Source organism: Lolium perenne, chromosome 4 (genome assembly GCF_019359855.2).
Source record: "Lolium perenne isolate Kyuss_39 chromosome 4, Kyuss_2.0, whole genome shotgun sequence".
Classification (NCBI taxonomy): domain Eukaryota; kingdom Viridiplantae; phylum Streptophyta; class Magnoliopsida; order Poales; family Poaceae; genus Lolium; species Lolium perenne.
Genome location: NC_067247.2, coordinates 71,069,553 through 71,094,110, shown reverse-complemented (window position 1 = coordinate 71,094,110; position 24,558 = coordinate 71,069,553). Strand labels below are relative to the sequence as shown.

Genomic DNA, 24,558 nt, shown 5'->3' with positions numbered 1-24,558 from the left:
TGGCAGCTCCCTGCGCGACGGCAGGGCTTGCCACGTCTGCTTCCACTACCTCTGGCTCCACCAGAGGCTTGGTGGGTGGCGCAGGTGTGGTGATGAATTCGACCACGAATTCGCCCCCATCAACCGTAGCTGCTTCCTCGTCCTCCTCCCAAGGCCAGCTCGCCGATTCGTCGAAGACGATGTCGCGAGATACATGGACGCGGCGGGTGGTTGGGTCGTAGACCCTGTACCCCTTTGTCCCGTGCTCATACCCGATGAACACCATCGGAGTGCTGCGGTCGTCGAGCTTGCGGAGGAAGGGGCGCGCAGACTTGACGTTCGCGATGCAGCCGAAGACGCGGAAATGCTCGACGGAGGGCTTCCGCCCGTGCCATGCCTCAAACGGCGTCTTGCCGTCGACGCTGCGGGTGAAGGAACGGTTCAGCAGGTAAACTGCCGTGGTCACTGATACGTCTCCAACGTATCGATAATTTCTTATGTTCCATGCCACTTTATTGATGATACCTACATGTTTTATGCACATTATATGTCGTATTTATGCGTTTTCTGGAACTAACCTATTAACAAGATGCCGAAGTTCCAGTTCCTGTTTTCTGCTATTTTTGGTTTCAGAAATCCTAGTAACGAAATATTCTCGGAATTGGACGAAATCACCTCCCAGGTTCCTATTTTGCCCGGAAGCATCCAGAACACCCGAGAGCCGCCAGAGGGGGGGCCTGGTGGGCCCAGATGACATGGTGGCGCGGCCCAGGCCCTGGCCGCGCCACCCTATGGTCTCGTCGCCTCGTTGACCCTCCTGCGCCGCCTCTTCGCCTATATAAAGCCCCTGCATCGAAAACCCTTACGGAGGAAGCCACGATACGAGAAAAGTTCCAGAGCCGCCGCCATCGCGAAGCCAAGATCTGGGGGACAGGAGTCTCTGTTCCGGCACCCTGCCGGAGCGGGGAAGTGCCCCCGGAAGGCTTCTCCATCGACACCGCTGCCATCTCCACCGCCATCTTCATCACCGCTGCTGCTCCCATGAGGAGGGAGTAGTTCTCCATCGAGGCTCGGGGCTGTACCGGTAGCTATGTGGTTCATCTCTCTCCTATGTACTTCAATACAATGATCTCATGAGCTGCCTTACATGATTGAGATTCATATGATGATGCTTGTAATCTAGATGTCATTATGCTAGTCAAGTGGGTTTTACCTATGTGATCTCCGGAGACTCCTTGTCCCACGTGTGTAAAGGTGACAGTGTGTGCACCGTGTGGGTCTCTTAGGCTATATTTCACGAAGTACTTATTCACTGTTGAAGAGCGTAGTGAAGTGCTTATTTATATCTCTTTATGATTGCAATGTGCATCGTATCACAATTTATCTATGTGCTACTCTAGCAAAGTTATTAAAGTAGTTTTATTCCTCCTGCATGTGTGCAAAGGTGACAGTGCGTGCACCGTGTTAGTACTTGGTTTATGCTATGATCATGATCTCTTGTAGATTGCGAAGTTAACTATTGCTATGATAATATTGATGTGATCTATTCCTCCTACATATGCATGAAGGTGACAGTGTGCATGCTATGCTAGTACTTGGTTTAGTCTTTTGATCTATCTTACACTAAAGGTTACTAAAATATGAGCATTATTGTGGAGCTTGTTAACTCCGGCATTGAGGGTTCGTGTAATCCTACGCAATGTGTTCATCATCCAACAAAAGTGTAGAGTATGCATTTATCTATTCTGTTATGTGATCAATGTTGAGAGTGTCCACTAGTGAAAGTGTAATCCCTAGGCCTTGTTCCCAAATCTTTCTTTGAGTTACTACCGCTTGTTTCTTTGTTTCTTGTGTTACTACATCGCTGCAATACTACCACCATCAACTACACGCCAAACAAGCTATTTTCTGGCACAGTTGCTACTGCTCATACATATTCATACCACCTGTATTTCACTATCTCTTCGCCGAACTAGTGCACCTATTTGGTGTGTTGGGGACACAAGAGACTTCTTGCTTTGTGGTTGCAGGGTTGCATGAGAGGGATATCTTTGACCTCTTCCTCCCTGAGTTCGATAAACCTTGGGTGATCCACTTAAGGGAAACTTGCTGCTGTTCTACAAACCTCTCGCACTTGGAGGCCCAACAACGTCTACGGGAAAGGAGGGGGAACGTAGACATCAAGCACTTTTAAAGGCGCCGTTGCCGGGGAGGAAAGGTAAAAGGTACTCACACTCCGGACCTCGGCTACTAAGCTATTTTCCGGCGCCATTGTAAGTACTCGAAGCTATTTCCTTTAGACTCTGCAATTGCGACATTTGGTTTCTTGTTTACACTAGTTAGGCATAATGGAAAACAACAAAAATATGAGAGATCTTTATGAACTTTATCTTGAATTAGGACATGATGTGTTTGAAGAAAGAATTAAGAAACCCATGGAACTTTATATGCATGCTAATGGGAATGTTATTACTATGAATGCTTTGAACACCATTGTTGATAATGCTATGGAAAATTCTAAGCTTGGGGAAGCTGGCTTTGATGAGCATGATATTTTTAATCCCCCAAGCATTGAGGAGAAAATTTACTTTGATGATACTTTGCCTCCCATTTATGATGATTATAATGATAGTAGTCTTTTGTTACCACCTGTTATGGAGGATAAATTTGATTATGATTACAATATACCTCCTATATTTGATAGCTACTTTGTTGAATTTGCTCCCACTACAATTAATAAGAATGACTATGCTTATGTTGGGAGTAGTAATTATTTTATGCATGAGACTCATGATAAGAATGCTTTAAGTGATAGTTATATTGTTGAGTTTGCTCATGATGCTACTGAAAGTTATTATGAGAGAGGAAAATATGGTTGTAAAAATTTTCATGTTACTAAAACACCTCTCTATGTGCTGAAATTTTTGAAGCTACACTTGTTTTATCTTCCTATGCTTGTTACTTTGCTCTTCATGAACTTGTTTATTTACAAGATTCCTATGCATAGGAAGCATGTTAGACTTAAATGTGTTTTGAATTTGCCTCTTGATGCTCTCTTTTGCTTCAAATACTATTTCTTATGAGAGCATCATCATTAAAACTGCTGAGCCCATCTTAATGGCTATAAAGAAAAGAACTTCTTGGGAGATAACCCATGTGTTATTTTGCTACAGTAATTTGTTTTATATTTGTGTCTTGGAAGTTGTTTACTACTGTAGCAACCTCTCCTTATCTTAGTTTTGTGTTTTGTTGTGCCAAGTAAAGTTTCTATGTCAAAGTTGATGTTATATTTGGGATTGCTGCGCAGAAACAGCATTGCTGTCTGTCACGAATCTGGGCACAGGCCTCTGTAGAAAATTCGAAAAAATCTGCCAATTTACGAGCGTGATCCTCAGATATGTACGCAACTTTCATTAGTTTTGAGTTTTTCCATTTGAGCAAGTCTGGTGCCAGCTTTAAATTCGTCTTTACGGACTGTTCTGTTTTTGACAGATTCTGCCTTTTATTTCGCATTGCCGCTTTTGTTAAGTTAAATGAGTTTCTTTGTTCCATTAACTTTCAGAAGTTTTGTGCAATGTCCAGAAGTATTGAGAATGATTGTGTCACCTCTGAACATGTGAATTTTGATTGTGCACTAACCCTCTAATGAGTTTGCTTGAAGTTTGGTGTGAAGGAAGTTTTCAAGGGTCAATAGAAGAGGGTGATATAATGTGATCGAGAAGAGTGAAAGGTCTAAGCTTGGGGATGCCCCGGTGGTTCATCCCTGAATATTTCAAGAAGACTCAAGCATCTAAGCTTGGGGATGCCCAAGGCATCCCCTTCTTCATCGACAACTTATCAGGTTTCTTCTAGTGAAACTATATTTTTATTCGGTCACATCGTATGTACTTTACTTGGAGCGTCTGTGTGCTTTTATTTTTGTTTTTGTTTTGTTATCTTAGTTCTCTGAATAAGTTCATCCTTGTGTGGGAGAGAGACACGCTCCGCTGGTTCGTATGAACACATGTGTTCTTAGCTCATAATATTCATGGCGAAGTTTCCTCTTCGTTATATTGTTATATGGTTGGAATTGAAAAATGCTACATGTAGTAATTGGTAAAATATCTTGGATAATGTGATACTTGGCAATTTTTGTGCTCATGATTAAGCTCTTGCATCATATACTTTGCACCCATTAATGAAGAAATACATAGAGCTTGCTAAAATTTGGTTTGCATAATTGGTCTCTCTAAAGTCTAGATAATTTCTAGTATTGAGTTTTGAACAACAAGGAAGACGGTGTAGAGTCTTATAATGTTTACAATATGTCTTTTATGTGAGTTTTGCTGCACCGGTTCATCCTTGTGTTTGTTTCAAATAACCTTGCTAGCCTAAACCTTGTATCGAGAGGGAATACTTCTCATGCATCCAAAATCCTTGAGCCAACCACTATGCCATTTGTGTCCACCATACCTACCTACTACATGGTATTTCTCCGCCATTCCAAAGTAAATTGCTTGAGTGCTACCTTTAAACCATTCAAAATTTATCACCTCTGATTTGTGTCAATGTTTTATAGCTCATGAGGAAGTATGTGGTGTTTATCTTTCAATCTTGTTGGGCAACTTTCACCAATGGACTAGTGGCTTCATCCGCTTATCCAATAATTTTGCAAAAAGAGCTGGCAATTGGATTCCCAGTCCCAAATTAATTAACTTAAATAGACACTCCTCCATGGTTTGTGATTGTTGGACGGCACCCGAAGGATTCGGTTAGCCATGGCTTGTGTAAGCAAAAGGTGGGGAGGAGTGTCATCATAATAAAACTAAAATAAAAAGGCACTCCTTCATGGTATGAGATTGTTGGCAGGCACCCGAGGATTCGGTTAGCCATGGTTTGTGAAAGAAAGGTTGGAAGGAGTGCCACCCAAAAACAAAATAAAATGGGAGCCGCTCTTTGAAGGTTTGCCTGGCAAGGGGGTTAGAGTGCCCACTACCATTCGTTGACAACAACAAACACTTCTCAAAATTTTACTTTTATGCTCTCTTTATGTTTTCAAAATAAAAGCTCTAGCACAAATACAGCAATCGATGCTTTCCTCATTGAAGGACCATTCTTTTACTTTTTATGTTGAGTCAGTTTACCTATCTCTCTCCACCTCAAGAAGCAAACACTTGTGTGAACTGTGCATTGATTCCTACATACTTGCTTATTGCATTTGTTATATTACTCTATGTTGACAATATCCATGAGATATACATGTTATAAGTTGAAAGCAACCGCTGAAACTTAATCTTCTTTTGTGTTGCTTCAATACCTCTACTTTGAATTATTGCTTTATGAGTTAACTCTTATGCAAGACTTATTGATGCTTGTCTTGAAAGTACTATTCATGAAAAGTCTTTGCTTTATGATTCATTTGTTTACTCATGTCATTACCATTGTTTATGATCGCTGCATTCATTACATATGTTTACAATATGATCAAGATTATGATGGCATGTCACTTAAGAAATTATCTTTGTTATCGTTTTACCTGCTCGGGACGAGCAGAACTAAGCTTGGGGATGCTGATACGTCTCCAACGTATCGATAATTTCTTATGTTCCATGCCACTTTATTGATGATACCTACATGTTTTATGCACATTATATGTCGTATTTATGCGTTTTCTGGAACTAACCTATTAACAAGATGCCGAAGTGCCAGTTCCTGTTTTCTGCTGTTTTTGGTTTCAGAAATCCTAGTAACGAAATATTCTCGGAATTGGACGAAATCACCTCCCAGGTTCCTATTTTGCCCGGAAGCATCCAGAACACCCGAGAGCCGCCAGAGGGGGGGCCTGGTGGGCCCAGATGACATGGTGGCGCGGCCCAGGCCCTGGCCGCGCCACCCTATGGTCTCGTCGCCTCGTTGACCCTCCTGCGCCGCCTCTTCGCCTATATAAAGCCCACACACGCCCGAAAACCCTTACGGAGGAAGCCACGATACGAGAAAAGTTCCCGAGCCGCCGCCATCGCGAAGCCAAGATCCGGGGACAGAGTCTCTGTTCCGGCACCCTGCCGGAGCGGGGAAGTGCCCCCGGAAGGCTTCTCCATCGACACCGCTGCCATCTCCACCGCCATCTTCATCACCGCTGCTGCTCCCATGAGGAGGGAGTAGTTCTCCATCGAGGCTCGGGGCTGTACCGGTAGCTATGTGGTTCATCTCTCTCCTATGTACTTCAATACAATGATCTCATGAGCTGCCTTACATGATTGAGATTCATATGATGATGCTTGTAATCTAGATGTCATTATGCTAGTCAAGTGGGTTTTACCTATGTGATCTCCGGAGACTCCTTGTCCCACGTGTGTAAAGGTGACAGTGTGTGCACCGTGTGGGTCTCTTAGGCTATATTTCACGAAGTACTTATTCACTGTTGAAGAGCGTAGTGAAGTGCTTATTTATATCTCTTTATGATTGCAATGTGCATCGTATCACAATTTATCTATGTGCTACTCTAGCAAAGTTATTAAAGTAGTTTTATTCCTCCTGCATGTGTGCAAAGGTGACAGTGCGTGCACCGTGTTAGTACTTGGTTTATGCTATGATCATGATCTCTTGTAGATTGCGAAGTTAACTATTGCTATGATAATATTGATGTGATCTATTCCTCCTACATATGCATGAAGGTGACAGTGTGCATGCTATGCTAGTACTTGGTTTAGTCTTTTGATCTATCTTACACTAAAGGTTACTAAAATATGAGCATTATTGTGGAGCTTGTTAACTCCGGCATTGAGGGTTCGTGTAATCCTACGCAATGTGTTCATCATCCAACAAAAGTGTAGAGTATGCATTTATCTATTCTGTTATGTGATCAATGTTGAGAGTGTCCACTAGTGAAAGTGTAATCCCTAGGTCTTGTTCCCAAATACTGCTGAGTTACTACTGCTTGTTTACTGTTTTACTGTGTTACTACTGCTGCAATACTACCACCATCAACTACACGCCAGCAAGCTATTTTCTGGCACAGTTGCTACTGCTCATACATATTCATACCACCTGTATTTCACTATCTCTTCGCCGAACTAGTGCACCTATTTGGTGTGTTGGGGACACAAGAGACTTCTTGCTTTGTGGTTGCAGGGTTGCATGAGAGGGATATCTTTGACCTCTTCCTCCCTGAGTTCGATAAACCTTGGGTGATCCACTTAAGGGAAACTTGCTGCTGTTCTACAAACCTCTGCACTTGGAGGCCCAACACTGTCTACAGGAAAGGAGGGGGAACGTAGACATCAGTCACCGCTTCTCCCCACAGAAAGCTTGGAAGCTTCTTCGCCTTCATCATACTCCTTGCCATGCCAACCACGGTCTGGTTGCGTCGCTCCACGACGCCGTTCTGCTGTGGCGAGTACGGCGTCGTCAGGTGGCGCCTGATGCCGGTGTCGGCGAAGTGCGCGGCGAGCGCGCTGGAGGTGAACTCACCGCCTAGGTCCGTGCGCAGCGTGCGCAGCGGGCGGCGTGCCTCCGTCTGTGCCTCAGCTTGGAAGCGTTTGAGCGCCGTGGCGGCCTCGTCCTTCGTCGACAGCAACACGAGCCACATGTAGCGGATGTAGTCGTCGACGAGCAAGAGGAAGTAGCGGCGACCTCTTGGAGTTGGCGGCGTGATCGCGCCGCACAGGTCAGCGTGCACAAGCTCAAGCGGCTCCTCCGCTCTGAACTTGGCCTGCTGTGGGAAAGGCGCTCGACGCTGCTTCCCGGCCAGGCACGCCTCACAGAGTTCGTTGGCGTGCTCGATGCTGGGCAGGCCGCGCACCAGGCCCTCCCGCGCCATTCTCTGTAGCGCCTCGAAATGGAGGTGACCCAAGCGTCCATGCCAACGCCATGGCGTCGTGTCGTGCCGCACGGCAAGGCACACCCGCTGCACAGGACGGATGGTCAACTTGTACAGACGATTTGGCGCGCGTTTTACCTTGACGACGAGCTGGCCGCGCCTGTCATGGATCGTTAGCACTCCGTGCCTGATCCTGATGTCGCATGCGTGTTCGTCAAGCTGCCCCAGGCTGACCACGCTGCTCCGGAGCTTGGGGATGTAGTACACGTCCCTGAAGGCGCGCTATGGTCCTCCATCGATGCTGAAGCCGATGGTGCCGCGCCCCATGATCTGTACCACGGAGCCGTCGCCGAAGCGCACGTTGCCGCGCACCGCCTCGTCGAGCTCCGCGAACGCCGCTCGATCTCCTGTCATGTGGTTTGACGCCCCTGTGTCGAGGTACCAGGTGGAGTCGAGCTGGCCGGCGACTGGGCCTGGGACGACCTTGGCGTTCTCCTCATTGAGGAAGATGAGCGCCCGCTCCGGCGCGGGCACCGGTACGGGCGGCGCTGGCGGCGCTGTCAAGATGGAGTCAGGCGCGGCAGTTGGTGATGCGGTGTCGAGCTCGACCTCGGCGAGCAGCATCGAGGGATTGGCGTCGTCGTCGATCTTGGCCAGGTGCGCCTCCTCCCTCTTCTTCTTGCGGCACTCACGCGCCCAGTGTCCCTTCTTGTCGTAGTAGCGGCAGGTGTCGTCCTTCTTGGACCCGCCGGAGGCTTTGGAGCCTTCCCCGGTGGATCGCTTGTCGTCGCGGTCCTTGCCGCGGTTCTTGCCCTGATGGTGATCGCCGCCCGAGCCGCTGCTGTTCCCGCCGTGGGCACCGCGCGCAAAGCGTGCGTGCCACTCCTCCTCCGTGAGGAGCAGCTTGCCGGAGTCATCCTCTCCGTCCACGGCTTCGTTCTCCTCCACCACAAGGAGCCGCCCGCTCAACTCCTCGATTGACATCATCTTGATATCTAGCAAAGACTCAATGGACGACGCCATCTGACGGTACTTACGTGGGAGGACGCGCAGGAACTTCCTCGCGGCCTTCGGCTCGTCCTCCGGGTCGCCGAGCATCTCCAGATCACTCAGGATCGTGGAGAGGGGCAGCGCGAAGGTCTCCACCGTCTCGTCGTCCTTGAACGCGAGGCGATCGTAGTCGCGGCGGCGCGTCTGAGCCTTGGCGTCGCGCACGCGCTCCGCTCCGACGCGTAGTGTCTTGATCGTGTCCCACGCCGCCTTGGCGTTGTCCTTGGCGGCGAGGACGTGCACCAGCTCTGGCGGCACGGCTCGCAGTAGAGCCGACAGAGCGGCGCGATCGTCGTGCTCGTCGCAGTCGCCCTCGTTCACGGCTTCCCACAGCCCGTGAACTTGCAGCTGGACGCGCATGAGCACGGCGCAATCCGCGTAATTGGTGCGTGTCATCGTTGGCCACTGCGAGCCGCCGGTGACGTCGCGCACCACCCTCTCCCTCGGCGCCAGCTCGCGCCCATGGTGCTGCCCGCGACCACGGCGAACCGTTGAGAGAGAGGTGCGCCTTGGAGACGTTGAGCCTGACCCGGACGCCGTGTTCGTGGGCTTCTTCTTCCCCGCCGACGCATCCCTCTTTGGCGGCGGCGGCTTGGATCCTACCATGATCGGCAGGCTCTGATACCACTTGTAGCCTTTCTTCTCTCACGATCACACTCACGAACTGACGCACGAACAGAGAGGAGACAATGACAGAGATTTGTTGCTGTGTAATGCCTACAGCTTTTCTGTTGCTCTCTTCCTTTTATTCAGCAAAGCAGCGATCGTGCATGCTCACACGTTGCCCACATTGATCGTGCCATCCCACGACCGAGCACACGAGCTCACCACGCAAGGATCGGATCAGAAAACAAAGACCAAATCCTAACCTATCTGTTCCTAGCAAATAGCTGACGGAACAACTAACTTAGCTACCTGACCAAACTGAACTTACTGACGAAAACTAAACAGACACTTATTACTGACACACTAGATTAACTGACGGGCACAACGGTGGAGAAGGACGGCGTGGCCCAAAAATGCCTAGACTACGGATGGTTGGAACCCCTCCGGGGAGCATGAGGGGTGCAAGATAGAGGCGGGAAGTGAGGAGGCAATGATAGAGTTGCATGGGCGTGTGATAGCGCGAGTCCTGCCCCAGCGGCCGAGGGAGCCAGTGTTCGAGGCTTCAAGCAGTCGATGTGAAGTTCAATATATGTCGCTAGTTCGCACTGGGCATCATGCATGGGCCATAAAAGATGGGACAAGTGAGTACCCCGAGCAAAGTCAGGAAGCTATATAGGTGTAGGACGGAAAATATGCCACGCCCCAGGCCATGGTCCTTGTTGCCCAGGGCCTGCCTCCGCCCTGCGTGATCGTTAGAACATAGAATAGAACATAGAATGCCTAATTTGGTTATATAGTCCGTAATTTATTATTGTATCTCATATGATGGTCCTGGTAGATATTTGACACTTCCCCTTCCTTGGCATGGTCATGTGGGATGGAATGTCTCACCACATTATAGACATGATCATTACAGTGATATTTTTTGTTGAACTTTATGGGGCTTGGTGATAGCATATCATTAAGCTAGATGTCATATCCATATTGGACTTTTACGTACCATCAAAAAATTAACACGAATAGGTCAAACAATGGCATAATTAATGTTGCTATCAATGGATGTGGATATTGTAGTAAGAGAAATGGGAAACACTTTCAATCGCTTGCCCGATCACAACACTTTATTTGATGCCTCTCCCACATTCGATGGGCACACTTTCAATCCAACGAGTGCGGTCTTTTCTATATAACCTCCTCTCCTCAACCCAATGCCCTATTTATCCATGACGCGGGTCCACTGTAGTGACTGCGATGCTGGACAAACAAGCCGCGGTGTTGTCGCAATATGCTAGAGATGCTTGAATGGAAAGGATGAGCGCACATTGAGGGTGGCTGGAGAGTGACCAACACTCCAGGGTGAGCTCGAGCACTCTCGCATATTTTTCAACATGCCCATCAACTGGCTGTGTGACGAACCGCATTCATCGGCTCATTCCTATCATCAATTTTCCTATCTGGCCAATTTTGCTGATGATGCTTCGGCTAGAAGACAGTGAGGCCTGCTATTTGTACCGTGTCAGCATCTTTTCCTTTTGTCACGAGAGTGATCGCTTCGTAAATGAGCATGGAGATTTCCAGGTTCTCATTACAGTAATCTTGTGGTAGGCTAGAATAATCATTTTAACCAATTTCCATTCTTTCTGATAAAATTCAATGTTAAACCCATCAAGACGAAAAACTTTGTTTGTTGCCATTCCGAACAGAGCCTCTTTTAGTTTGTCCACGGTTAATTCCTGTGGCATCCATGCGCACGCTGGAATTATCAGGATGCCCGAAAACTTTTTGGTAGAAATCCGTGATGGATTATATTATTTCAGTGGGTATTGTCTCTTAATAACCCCCTTTATCTTGGTTTAATGTGATTATAGTTGTTTTACTCCTTTGCATGATAATATTTTATGTTTTGTCAAAACCACTCTAAAAAAATCTTGGTGTTGAAGAATTTTTTTATCAAATATGTGATGCATGAAAGCAGTCCTACTATACTTATGTGTACACACGTCTCGGCGATCCACGTCTGCCTGTTCGTGATGCACATTTTGTTTGATCCCATAATTGAGGAGAGAAGTACGATAAGTTTTTCGCCTTGTTTGACCATGTGCTTCTTTTCAGTTGGTTAGAGGGAGGTACCCTTGTGATCACAAGCATTGTTTCAATGGAAAATACGAAGAATTATACTACTCTCTAGTTTAAAATAATTTAACAATAGATGTATTTATACACGAAAACATGTCTGAAAGACGTCACATTCTACTAGACTTGTAAGGTTTACCTTTCTATTTACTTGTCATATTCATTATGCTAACTTTGTCTAGATACATCTATTTTTAGATAATTATTTAAACTGGAGGGAGTATTCCACCGCAACACAAGCTAATTTGGTCACCGTTCACGTGTTCAACTACTTTTCGAGAAACTTCAATACATGTTAACTGCAGTAGTACACTTATCTCTGTTTATATAAACTAATGCTTGCGATCAGTATCGTCCCGGCCACCTCTAACCAGACGAAAATAATCCACAGTATCGCTAACCAGCAGACAAAAAAGAAGGAATCGTCTTTCCACAATGGCCGGATCAAAGTATCAAACACACAATGTGCTTCACGAGTGGGCATGCAGGCGCCGGTACGTGCGTGCACAAAATTCGTATAATACGGCTAGCCCACTTCATAATACGTTTTTTCCGATAAATATATTATTTGCGTGTGTATATGGCCATATATGGATATTTTGAGCTGAACTACCACAGCAGCTAAGGTCGTCCACCCATCCATTCAATCTTTAATTATTGCTGATCGAGCTTAGAGAAAGGAGATGTACTAACCAGTAAGTACCACACATTGTTCACGAGTTTACAGGTCACCATAAACTAAACAATTGGTTATGAGTTGCGTCCCTCCTTCCCCGCTTGCGCTATATATACCCCGCGCGCCACCACCAGCGGATCAACTCACACCAGTCTCACCAGCTCGCCAGTCACTGCTCACTACTACACAGCTAGCTAGCTCACTTAGCTTATTACAGCCATGGACGAGCTGTTTCTCCTCTCGCTGCTGCTGGCGGTCGGAGCGGTCGCGCTGTTGCAGGTGCTGAAGGTGGCGCTGAACCCAATCAGCGAGAGGGCGCCGCCGGGGCCATGGAAGCTGCCGGTGATCGGCAGCATGCACCACCTGGTGAACGTGCTGCCGCACCGGGCACTGAAAAACCTCGCCGACGCGTACGGCCCACTCATGATGTTGCAGCTGGGGCAGACGCCGCTGGTGGTGGCGTCGTCCAAGGAGACGGCGCGGCTGGTGCTTAAGACCCACGACACCAACTTCGCCACGCGTCCCAAGCTCCTCGCTGGCGAGATCGTCGGCTACGAGTGGGCTGACATCCTCTTCTCCCCCTCCGGAGACTACTGGCGCAAGCTCCGCCAGCTCTGCGCAGCCGAGATCCTCAGCCCCAAGCGCGTGCTCTCCTTCCGCCACATCAGGGAGGACGAGGTATATATACGAACATCCAACCTGCTATTATCTAATTATTCGTTGAAGGTGGCAACTAAAGATGCCAGATTAATTACCGAACTTACAGTACTACAAGTACTAGTACATGGTTACCCGATTGTAACGGGAGTGAAAAGACAAGTACGTAATTTACCATAAAACGGTCACGTGAACTAACTAAGGCATAGTCATGTCCGTATCTGGCAACAGTTGAGAAGAATGCCGATGTACATGAACTATGTAGTAAGGCATGTTTTAGTCTCTGACAATGGATCACGCATGCATGCAGGTGGGGATGCTGGTGGAGCAGATCCGCGCCACCGGGCTATCGATGCCGGTGAACCTGAGCGTGATGTTCCATAGCACTACCAACAGCATCGTTGCGCGGGCGCATTCGGGAAGAAGAGGAAGAACGCGGCAGAGTTCATGGCAGCTATCAAGTCCGGCGTGGGCCTAGCGAGCGGCTTTAACATCCCCGACCTCTTCCCGACATGGACAACCGTGCTAGCCGCCGTCACTAGCATGAAACGCAGCCTCCAGGGCATCCACAAGACGGTGGATGCCATCCTGGAGGAGATCATCAACGAGAGGAACATCGCCCGTGCCGATAAAATAAAGGTCGGCGCCACTGAGAACGTCGACGAGAACCTCACTGATGTGCTCATCGGCCTGCAGGGGAAAGGCGGCTTTGGGTTCCACCTAGACAACAGCAAGATCAAGGCCATCATCTTGGACATGTTCGCCGGCGGGACAGGGACGTCGGCGTCAGCGATGGAGTGGGGTATGTCGGAGCTGATGCGCAACCTGGAGAGGTGATGGCGAAGCTGCAGGGGCAGATCCGTGAGGCGTTCAAAGGTAAGACCATGGTGACCGAGGCCGACCTGCAAGCTAGCGACCTCCGGTATCTGAAGTTGGTGATCAAGGAGGCTCTTCGGCTGCACCCGCCAGCGCCACTGCTGGTGCCCAGGGAGAGCATCGACCTGTGTGAGCTGTAAGGGTTCATGATCCCGGCCAAGTCGCGCGTGGTGATCAACGCGTGGGCCATCGGGCGGGACCCCAGGTACTGGGACGGCGCAGAGGAGTTCCAGCCGGAGCGGTTTGAGGACGGCGCCGTGGATTTCACAGGCAGCAGCTACGAGTTTCTCCCGTTTGGTGCCGGCCGCAGATGTGCCCCGGGTTCAACTACGGGCTGGCCAGTATGGAGCTCGCCCTCGTTGCCTTGCTCTATCTTTTCGACTGGTCGCTGCCAGAGGGTGTCGTTGAGGTAGACATGGAGGAGGCGCCCGGCCTAGGCGTGCGCCGCCGCACGCCGCTGATGCTCCTCGCCACGCCCTTCGTCCCCGTCGTCGCGTAGCCTAGCTACGTTTTGTTTGCTTGCATGCTGGCTTCATCCCGACCTATCATGCGCTCCTATCAGTACATGTGTATGCATGTGTGTCCGTCTACATCTATAGTTCTTGCGCGCCGTAGAAACACTAGGGGTCGGCTCGTAAACGTGTTTCCCGTGCCACCTCAAGCGTGCGTATGATTGAATATCTTTTCTTGTATTATATTGTTGTAATATGATGTGTGACGTGCAAATGTGTAAGCGCAAGGTAATAAATGAGTTGGTCGTTCCATAACCCTTGCATGAGGGTCCCTGACATTTATGTGTGTGCATGATTGACAAAGACTCGATTATATACTCTCCAATAATTTATTAGGGTATTTTTTGCGAAAAGTCCAGAAATCTATTCATGATTCTCAACAAGAGTAAAATAAAATATAAAAGTAACAAAAAACAGAGATTACAAGCACTCGAATGAGACACATGAAAAATATAAATAGACAAGAAATATACTACAAACGGGTTTGCTAATTCAGTGTAGACTTTCCTAGTTAACTTCTGAACCGTCGGATCGCGTCCTAATCCTACTGCCTATGAGATGTACTTGAGAAAAAAATGGTATAGATTGTAACTGAGTAAATTGCACCGCACCGTTAGATTTCTTTGTGTTTCATGCTAGTTAAATTGCAAGTGAAATTCGATGATATTATTTGAGTGGAGATTAAAGTAATTCTTAGTCAAATGAGAATTGGTCACTCCCCATCATGAAGCATAAGAAAATTGTACCAAAAAAGAACAAAACAGAAGGATAATCAAATAAAGCTATCTAGTCATGTTGCATAATTTAAATAGGCCTTCGTGGTTGCTCTGAATTTGTTACCGCTTTCCCCCTTCTTAAAAATGGGGGATTCCTATTTGATGCTCGTAATGTCCGCTATCAAAGTGGTTTCACCCTATTTGGAATTTCCTAGCTCGAGCTATTGCGTTTATAAGTCTGCCTTTATTTGAGTTGAAAAGGAAAAAAAAGAAAAAGGGAGGGGGCTGGCCGGGAGCAACGCTCGATGGGCCAGCACTGCCGCCAGGCCCACCGGCACTTCCGCTGCCCACCCACGGAACTGCCCCAGGCGAAACCCCAGCACTGTCGAGCCGGCCCTTGCACGCCCAGGCCGCATCCCGCCACCCCACACCAGGCCACCTAGCCCGCTCGCTGGCTGTACATGTGTGTCGCCTACTTGGCACGAGCACACGTGCTCGCTCACGCGACAGTACCGCAAGCTGCCACCAGCAGTTCCGGTCTAGGCCGAATTTGGCCCAACGGTCAGAAAATTTGTGTGCCCCCTATTTATGTCTCCTCTCTCTCTCTCTCTGTCTCTCTTTCCTGCATTTTCTTCTTTCTCTCTCTCAAGCTCCTCCACCATTGTTACTGATTTTTGAGCTTGAGATTTCTCTCCCCATCCAATGATTCTTCCATTTTTTTTAAAGAAAGGTTGAGGAGATCTAGATCCACACTTTGACCAAACCAAATCACCTCTTCGTGAGGAATTTTTTGGGATCTAGATCTTGTAGAATTTGGTGTTCTCCTCTTTGTTCTTCCTCTCTTATTCTCCCAATAGCTTTTGTAGCTTTGTTGGAATTTGAGAGTGAAGGACTTGAGCATCTTTGTGGTGTTCTTGCCATTGTTTGGTGCATCGGTTTGACTTATCCGCATGATACGGGGAGGTGGAAGTTCATGAGTATATTACTTCAGGAGCTTGTTCCCGTAGCTCGTTTCTCTTGTTCTTTGGACCCTAAATGGCTTAGTGGTCCTTGTGGTGTTCTTGGAGATTTCAATTAAGTTGTGGAGATTCTTCAAGGGCAAGACCATTGCCGCAATTTATTGGGAGCCTCCAATTAAGTTGTGGAGATAACGCAAACCTTTGTGGGGGTTCGGTGACCACCCTTAAGGTTCCATAGTGGATCGAGGTCTTCCCCTTTGGTGGGAATTCTCGAGGAGAATACGGTGAGGCCTTCATGGTGTTTGGAGTGGTTTGTCCTCCACACCGCTCCAACGGAGACTATCACTCACAAGAGTGTGAACTTCGGGATATATCGTCATCTCCGCCTCACCTTGGTTATTCCTATACCCGAGCTATTTATTTATGCATTTTACTTTGTGATAGTATTCGTGCTTCAAGTTATATATCTTGCTATCAAATAGTTGCTTGTATTGCTTAGCATAAATTGTTGGTGGATAGGTGAACTCTAGTTATATAGGTTTTGTTCTTGACAAATTAAATGCTAGTTTTATTCCGCATTTGTTAAGCCATATTCTTAAAAGTTTTAAACCACCTATTCACCCTCTCTAGGCGGCATCCATGTCCTTTCAATAGCGTTTCCCTACTAGTGATTTTCTTTTGCATATTAATATTTTGCTTTCTTGTCTTCCAAAATTAATATAAATCTTTGCGTTGAAGCCAAAGCTTATCAAATATGTGATGCATGGAAACTTTGGGCGATTTTGGTTGCAGGGGTCCGGTTTGTGGATGACTGCGACTGGGAGATGGAAAGCACTGCGCGTTCCACGCGAGCTCTGGAAAAAAAAAGAACTTTGTTTGGTAGCCTGGTTTGCATATAGTGGTACACTAGTGCCGCTTTGTTTGGTTGGTCACATGTTGTTCTTAGCCTCACATGTATGACAATATGGTGTACTTACCTCACCCATCAAAGCATCGCCACGTCGGCGATCACGAAGCCAAACACCATCATGGAACCGCCGTTCACAATTAAGCATCACGATGTCACTGTACACCACCATGACACTACGCGCCGCTCATGCCGGTCACAAGCATCACCATGTTGCTGGCGACCACCATGACACCACCGGTCACAAGCATCACAACGTCGCCGATCACGAAAGGAACATCACCTTGACACCAATGTTACGCTGGTAAAAGCACCACGTCGCCGAGCACAAAGCCTTACGCCATGTCGCCCTTCACAAAGCATGACGCCACCATGCCGATGTCGTCCACGCCGGCATGTCACGACGGCGTGAAAAAAAAACACAGTGACGCGTCACCATCCACGACGCCGCCGTTCATGTCGTCATTTACGTTAGCCGGGCAACACCTTGCCAATGCGGTCACGCCGGTATATCAGGACGGTGCGCGGAAATAACACCAGCCGCCACCAACGACCAGGATGACCACCACCATGGATTATCACCTCTCAGTTCTCACCTATCATCACCACATTGCCGTTCATGAAGATGGCAAGTGAGAAGTTGAGCAAGAGTACTGAATTACAGTATACTAGAGGGTCATTTATCTATCCATGTATGCCCACCAAAACAAACCCTTACAACACGAGAGTCATGCGAAATGGTGAGGTGAACCTACTCCTCAAAGAAAATTTCAAACGGTTGAGCGTGTGCGATAAATTTGGCAAAACTCGTAAGAAGTTGAGCAAGAGTACTCCAAAATATACACATACATACGTGTGAATTACAGTATACTAGCGGGTCATTTATTTATCCATGTATATCCACCGAAACAAACCCTTACACCATGAGAGTCATGTGATATGTTGAGGTGAACCTACTCCTCAAAGAAAATTTCAAACGATTGAGCGTGTGCGATAAATTTGGCAAAATTCGCTTAAAATTGCATACACGAAATTTATGATTTACGACCGACGAAACTCGAAATCAATTGCCAGAGTTGATTCATAGCATCGAGTCATCGACACACATCTTTTTCATATACAACTTATTTTGATTCAGAGTATGGTTATATTCATTAGGAAAGAGGATGCCTGGAGTAGTTTAAGGAAGAGTGAGCGGAAGCTACTCCAAAGCGGCCTGGCCCAATAGATATGGCTGATTTGAGCGCTCCTCTCGGACATGTCCAAACGAGACAAAAATTGCCCCGAATGACACACGTACCAGCGATCCATGTCTGGCTGCTCTTGATACCTATTGTGTTTGGTCCTATGACCAATGAGCTATGTAACCTTTTTCGTAAAGTTAGAGCATGTGCTTCTTTTTCCGAGTAAATGACAAAAAAAACTATCACAATTGTGCCACACATGTCACAGAACTACCAAATGTGCTCGTTTTGTCACATGACTACCACTATTGGGGCATGTCTGCGACGCGGAGCACTTATTTCGTTATTTAGACCTCTTAAACAGTTTTCTGACTATTCGGCCCACCTGTCAGGACCACGTGGCAGTTGAAAACCTAACCGCTAGTTTTATTTTGCAAATATAACCTGGTAATATATTTTGGTGTCACACACGGATCCAATTTCCCCACACAAAAATAAAAAATAGAAATCCCATTAAAACAAACGGAGAGGGTCTTCTCCTTCCTCTGCACGCCCCATACAATCGGAGCTAGGCCGCCGGTGCGCCGCCCAAACGCACTAGGCTGCCGCTGATGCGCCAAGAGGCTACCGCGCGGTGCACCAGGAGGACTCCCACGTGCGTCGAGTCCGTGGCCATCCATGTTGGAGCGTGACCGGCGACGTGCAACCGCGGTGGCGCTCGGTGGTGCACGACGCGGGCGCGCTGCAGGGCGAGAGCGAGGGGATGGAGGGGTCCGGGAGGACCGTCTGCTCACCCTGTAGCGGATTGAGGCGACGGCGAGCTCGAAGGGGGGTGCGCATCGACGGAATCGACGACGAAAAGCTTCGGTCACTGCGGAGAAGAAGGGGTCGGGGCGGTTGATTCCCGGCCTCCTGGCTTGCGCGCGTCGGAGAGAACACACATAGCGGCGAGGCAGAGCTTCGTCGACGCTCATCTGGGCTCGGGAGGCTCAGAGAGGCATGGAGCTTCGGCGGCCAGGCCTAGGGTTTCGGCGCGCGTGAGCACATAGCCAGGGAGAGGAAGACGCGGTGCGCTAGGGCTCCTCGCGGTGGCGGAGGGGCTCTTATAGCTAGCAGTAGGCAGCGGAGCACAGCTTGGAGCGCAACGTCGGCGAACAGCGTCGGGGCAGCCACCGAGCTGCTTCAATCTGACGGGGAAGAAGAAGCGGAAGAAGACAATGTTGGAGATATGCCCAAGAGGCAATAATAAATTGGTTATTATATATCTTTGTGTTTATGATAAATGTTTATATACCATGCTATAATTGTATTAACCGAAACATTGATACATGTGTGTTATGTAAACAACAAGAAGTCCCTAGTAAGCCTCTTGTATAACTAGCTTGTTGATTAATAGATGATCATCGTTTCGTGATCATGAACATTGGATGTTATTAATGACAAGGTTATATCATTATGTGAATGATGTAATGGACACACCCAATTAAGCGTAGCATAAGATCACGTCATTAAGTTCATTTGCTATAAGCTTTCGATACATAGTTACCAAGTCCTTTCGACCATGAGATCATATAAATCACTTATGCCAGAAGGGTACTTTGATTACATCAAACCCCACTGCGTAAATGGGTGGTTATAAAGGTGGGATTATGTATCCGGAAAGTATGAGCTTGAGGCATATGGATCAACAGTGGGACTTGTCCATCCCGATGACGGATAGATATACTCTGGGCCCTCTCGGTGGAATGTCGTCTAATTAGTTTGCAAGCATATGAATGGTTCATAAGAGACCACATACCACGGTACGAGTAAAGAGTATTTGTCAAGAGACGAGGTTGAACAAGGTATCGTGATACCGATGATCAAACCTCGGACAAGTAATATATCGCGAGACAAAGGGAATCGGTATCGTATGTAAATGGTTCATTCGATCACTAAGTCATCGTTGAATATGTGGGAGCCATTATGGATCTCCAGATCCCGCTATTGGTTATTGGTCGGAGAGAAGTCTCAACCATGTCTGCATAGTTCGCGAATCGTAGGGTGACACACTTAAGGTTTGATGTCGTTTGAGTAGATATGGAATTTAGAAATGGAGTTCGAAGTTTTGTTCGGAGTCTCGGATGGGATCCAGGACATCACGAGGAGTTCCGGAATGGTCCGGAGAATAAGATTCATATATAGGAAGTCATATTCCAAGTTTGGAAATGATCCGGTGCATTTATGGAAGGTTCTAGAAAAGTCCGGAAGAAAGGCACTATGGAAGGTGGAGTCCCGGAGGGACTCCACATCCATGGCCGGCCAAACCCTAGAGGGGGAGTCCCAGGTGGGCTCCACCTATGGTGGCCGGCCACCCCCCACCTCAAGTGGGACTCCCTCCTTGGGTAGGTTTCCCACCAAAGGTAGGTTTGCTTTTGGGGTCTTATTCGAAGACTTGGGATCCAACTCTTTGGGGCTTCCACCTATATAATGAGGGCCAAGGGGAGGGGGCCGGCCACACCCAAGCCATCTAGGCCAAAGCCCCCAAGTGGCCGGCGCCCTAGACCCTCTCCCCAAACCCTAGCCGCCTCCTCCTCCACCGTAACTCCGCATACGCTTAGGCGAAGCCCTGCCGGAGTTCTCCACCACCACCGCCACCACGCCGTCGTGTTGCCGGGATTCCGAGGAGGATCTACTACTTCCGCTGCCTGCTGGAACGGGGAGAAGGACGTCGTCTTCATCAACACCGAACGTGTGACCGAGTACGGAGGTGCTGCCCGATTGTGGCACCGTCGAGATCAAGATCTTCTACGCGCTTTTGCAAGCGGCAAGTGATCGTCTACATCCACCCCGAGATCTAATCTCGTTAAGCTTTGCGAATCTTCGAGGGTTAGTCTCATCATCTCCTCGTTGCTACCGTCTACTAGATTAGATCTTGGCTTGGTTTTCGTTCTTGCGGTAGGAAATTTTTTGTTTTCTATGCTACGAATCCCATCAGACAAATGGAGTTTTGCAAAAAGACCCTGCAACTTTTGCAGGCGCCCTAACTGTTGTGGCGTCCGTCAGTTTTGTGCCACGTCAGACCTGACAGTAGGTCCCAGCTGCCAGAAATTGGGTTAGTACTCGCAAATTGGAAAATCAGTGCTCCGCGTCGCAGATATGCCCCAATAGTGGTAGTCATGTGACAAAACGAGCACATTTGGTAGTTCCGTGACATGTGTGGCATAATTGTGGTAGTTTTTTTTTGTCATTTACTCTCTTTTTCCGTTGGTTAGAGGGAGGCATGTTAATGATCGCAAGCATCAGCTTAAAAGAAAAAAACAGGGAGGTGCACTATTTCAATTAGGACACCATATTTCTAAAAAAGATTTTGACTCGCAACGCAGGTACACTACAGGAATGGAGGTAGACGCCGACGGCCAGACACTACGCCGACGGTTTTTTATCGGGGCCGTCGGCGTACCTCCTCGCCAGGGCACCGCCGGAAGAAGACCGTCGGCGTGTACTTGCCGTCGGCGTAGAGGTGGCTAAGCCGAGGGCAGCCGTCGGCGTCAACCAGGCCCTCGGCGTAGCACCGGCGTCGCCTGCCCTCGCGCCCGCGCCGTCACTTCCCGCTCACGGCGTCACACAGACGCCGAGGGCTACCCTCGGCATAGGGCATGGTCCCCCTATGCCGACGGCCACCCTCGGCATATAGATTTTTTTTATTTTTTTTTCTTTTTTCTCTCTCTCATATTACTTTATATTATGTTTCTATTATTTATTTACTAGTATGAATTATGTAAAAAAAGGTTCTATTTTTTAAGAATTCGTAGATGGTATATATGTAGGTCCCACGGGTGACGCTCTTCGCATACGGGTCAACCGGAGCCACTAGGCCCAACTTCTGCTATCGATGTACATATGTCCTTAAACATTTATGAAAAATTCCATTGCTAACCCTAACTCCAACCCTAACCTTAACCGAGGCCATTCCCGCCCTAGGGTTTCCCGCTTCTGCGAGCCAACTTTCTATTTTGCGAACATTTTGGTAACCCTAAACCTCACCCGGATCCTATCCCTAACCCTAACCCTAGGGGGTAGATCTGCGGGGTCCCCTCCCTAGGGTTTGGCTAACCTTGCATGTGCCCGGCGTTGACGATTTCCACATACATGGGCTAGCACTTGGTAAAATCCAGGATCTGTATGTGCAAACTCCCGGCACGGCTCAAACGGAGCCTATTTTATGGTAAAGTATGCCCAACCTATGGTTTCCATGTACATATGTCCTAAACAAAGCAAAACAAGTAAAAAAGTCCATTGGTAAACCCTCGCACGGAGAAAGCTATAGGGGTAGATCTGCGGGGTCCCCGCCCTAGGGTTTTCCAAGATACAGACCACCGGAGCGTCGGAATCGCTGGAAAACTTGTGTGTGTCCACATGGAATGCACAAAAGTGATTTGAGATGGTTCTATATTCAAGGCTACCCCCCCAGGTGTGTCCGGCTTCTCGGACAGGGGGTTCCTACACTTAGGCAGATTCTGCGTGTATAGGGGGAACTCCCTCGGAGTTGAACCGGAGAGAAACTTGGGATCATATGTGATGATCCTAAATGTTTCCACATGTACCTATGACCTAACCAAGCTCAAATGGAGGCATATGCCCACCGGGGGACCCCCGATGGGATGCAGTCAAAGGGGTAGACCGCGCGGACAACAGAACTAGGGTTTCATCGGAAATCGAGCTTCGGATCAAGGGAATGGCCCCAAAACTTGTGTGTGTCCACATGGAATGCACAAAAGTGATTTGAGATGGTTCTATATCCAAGGCTACCCCCCCAGGTGTGTCCGGCTTCTCGGACAGGGGGTTCCTACACTTAGGCAGATTCTGCATGTATAGGGGGGAACTCCCTCGGAGTTGAACCGGAGAGAAACTTGAGATCACATGTGATGATCCTTGTTTTACCATGTACCTATGACCTAACCAAGATCAAATGGAGGCATATGCCCACCGGGGGACCCCCGATGGGATGCAGTCAAAGGGGTAGACCGCGCGGTCAATAGAACTAGGGTTTCATCGGAAATCGAGCATTGGATCAAGGGAATGGCCCCAAAACTTGTGTGTGTCCACATGGAATGCACAAAAGTGATTTGAGATGGTTTTATATCCAAGGCTACCCCCCAGGTGTGTCCGGCTTCTCGGACAGGGGGTTCCTACACTTGGGCAGATTCTGCATGTATAGGGGGGAACTCCCTCGTACGTGAACCGGAGAGAAACTTGATATCATATGGGATGATTTTTGTTTGCACATGTACCTATGACCTAACCAAGCTCAAATGGAGGCATATGCCCACCGGGGGACCCCCGATGGGATGCAGTCAAAGGGGTAGACCGCGCGGTCAACAGAACTAGGGTTTCATCGGAAATCGAGCATCGGATCAAGGGAATGGCCCCAAAACTTGTGTGTGTCCACATGGCATGCACAAAAGTGATTTGAGATGGTTTTATATCCAAGGCTACCCCCCAGGTGTGTCCGGCTTCTGGGACAGGGGGTTCCTACACTTGGGCGGTTACTCGCATGTATAGGGAACTCCCTCGTACGTGAACCGGAGAGAAACTTGATATCATATGGGATGATTTTTGTTTCCACATGTACCTATGACCTAACCAAGCTCAAATGGAGGCATATGCCCACCGGGGGACCCCCGATGGGATGCAGTCAAAGGGGTAGACCGCGCGGTCAACAGAACTAGGGTTTCTTCGGAAATCGAGCGTCGGATCTAGGGAATGGCCCCAAAACTTGTGTGTGTCCACATGGAATGCACAAAAGTGATTTGAGATGGTTCTATATCCAAGGCTACCCCCCAGGTGTGTCCGGCTTCTCGGACAGGGGGTTCCTACACTTGGGCGGATTCTCGCATGTATAGGGGAACTCCCTCGTACGTGAACCTGAGAGAAACTTGATATCATATGGGATGATTTTTGTTTCCACATGTACCTATGACATAACCAAGCTCAAATGGAGGCATATGCCCACCGGGGACCCCCGATGGGATGCGATCAAAGGGGTAGACCGCGCGGTCAACGTAACTAGGGTTTCGTCGGAAATCGAGCATCGGATCTAGGGAATGGCCCCAGAACTTGTGTGTGTCCACATGGAATGCACAAAAGTGATTTGAGATGGTTCTATATCCAAGGCTACCCCCCAGGTGTGTCCGGCTTCTCGGACAGGGGGTTACTACACTTGGGCAGATTCTGCATGTATAGGGGGAACTCCCTCGTACGTGAACCGGAGAGAAACTTGATATCATATGGGATGATTTTTGTTTCCACATGTACCTATGACCTAACCAAGCTCAAATGGAGGCATATGCCCACCGGGAGGACCCCCGATGGGATGCGATCAAAGGGTAGACCGCGCGGTCAACGTAACTAGGGTTTCGTCGAAATCGAGCGTCGGATCTAGGGAATGGCCCCAAAACTTGTGTGTGTCCACATGGCATGCACAAAAGTGATTTGTGATGGTTCTATATGCATGGCTACCCCC

The 24,558-nt window shown here is 48.3% G+C and overlaps 1 protein-coding gene and 1 pseudogene across 1 annotated transcript; one reads left to right on the top strand and one right to left on the bottom strand.

Moving 5' to 3' along the window:
* Nucleotides 1–8,059: 8,059 nt before the first annotated feature.
* Nucleotides 8,060–9,433, bottom strand: LOC139838990 (uncharacterized). Its single transcript, XM_071829012.1, has one exon. The coding sequence runs from the start codon at nucleotides 9,431–9,433 to the stop codon at nucleotides 8,060–8,062; it is 1,374 nt and encodes a 457-aa protein (XP_071685113.1).
* A 2,973-nt stretch (nucleotides 9,434–12,406) lies between these two features.
* Nucleotides 12,407–14,410, top strand: LOC127292935 (premnaspirodiene oxygenase-like; annotated as a pseudogene).
* Nucleotides 14,411–24,558: the final 10,148 nt, after the last annotated feature.

What these genes read in the sequence shown, in the direction of transcription:
- LOC139838990 (XM_071829012.1), bottom strand. Translation starts at nt 9,433, where the DNA reads ATGGTAGGATCCAAGCCGCCGCCGCCAAAGAGGGATGCGTCGGCGGGG.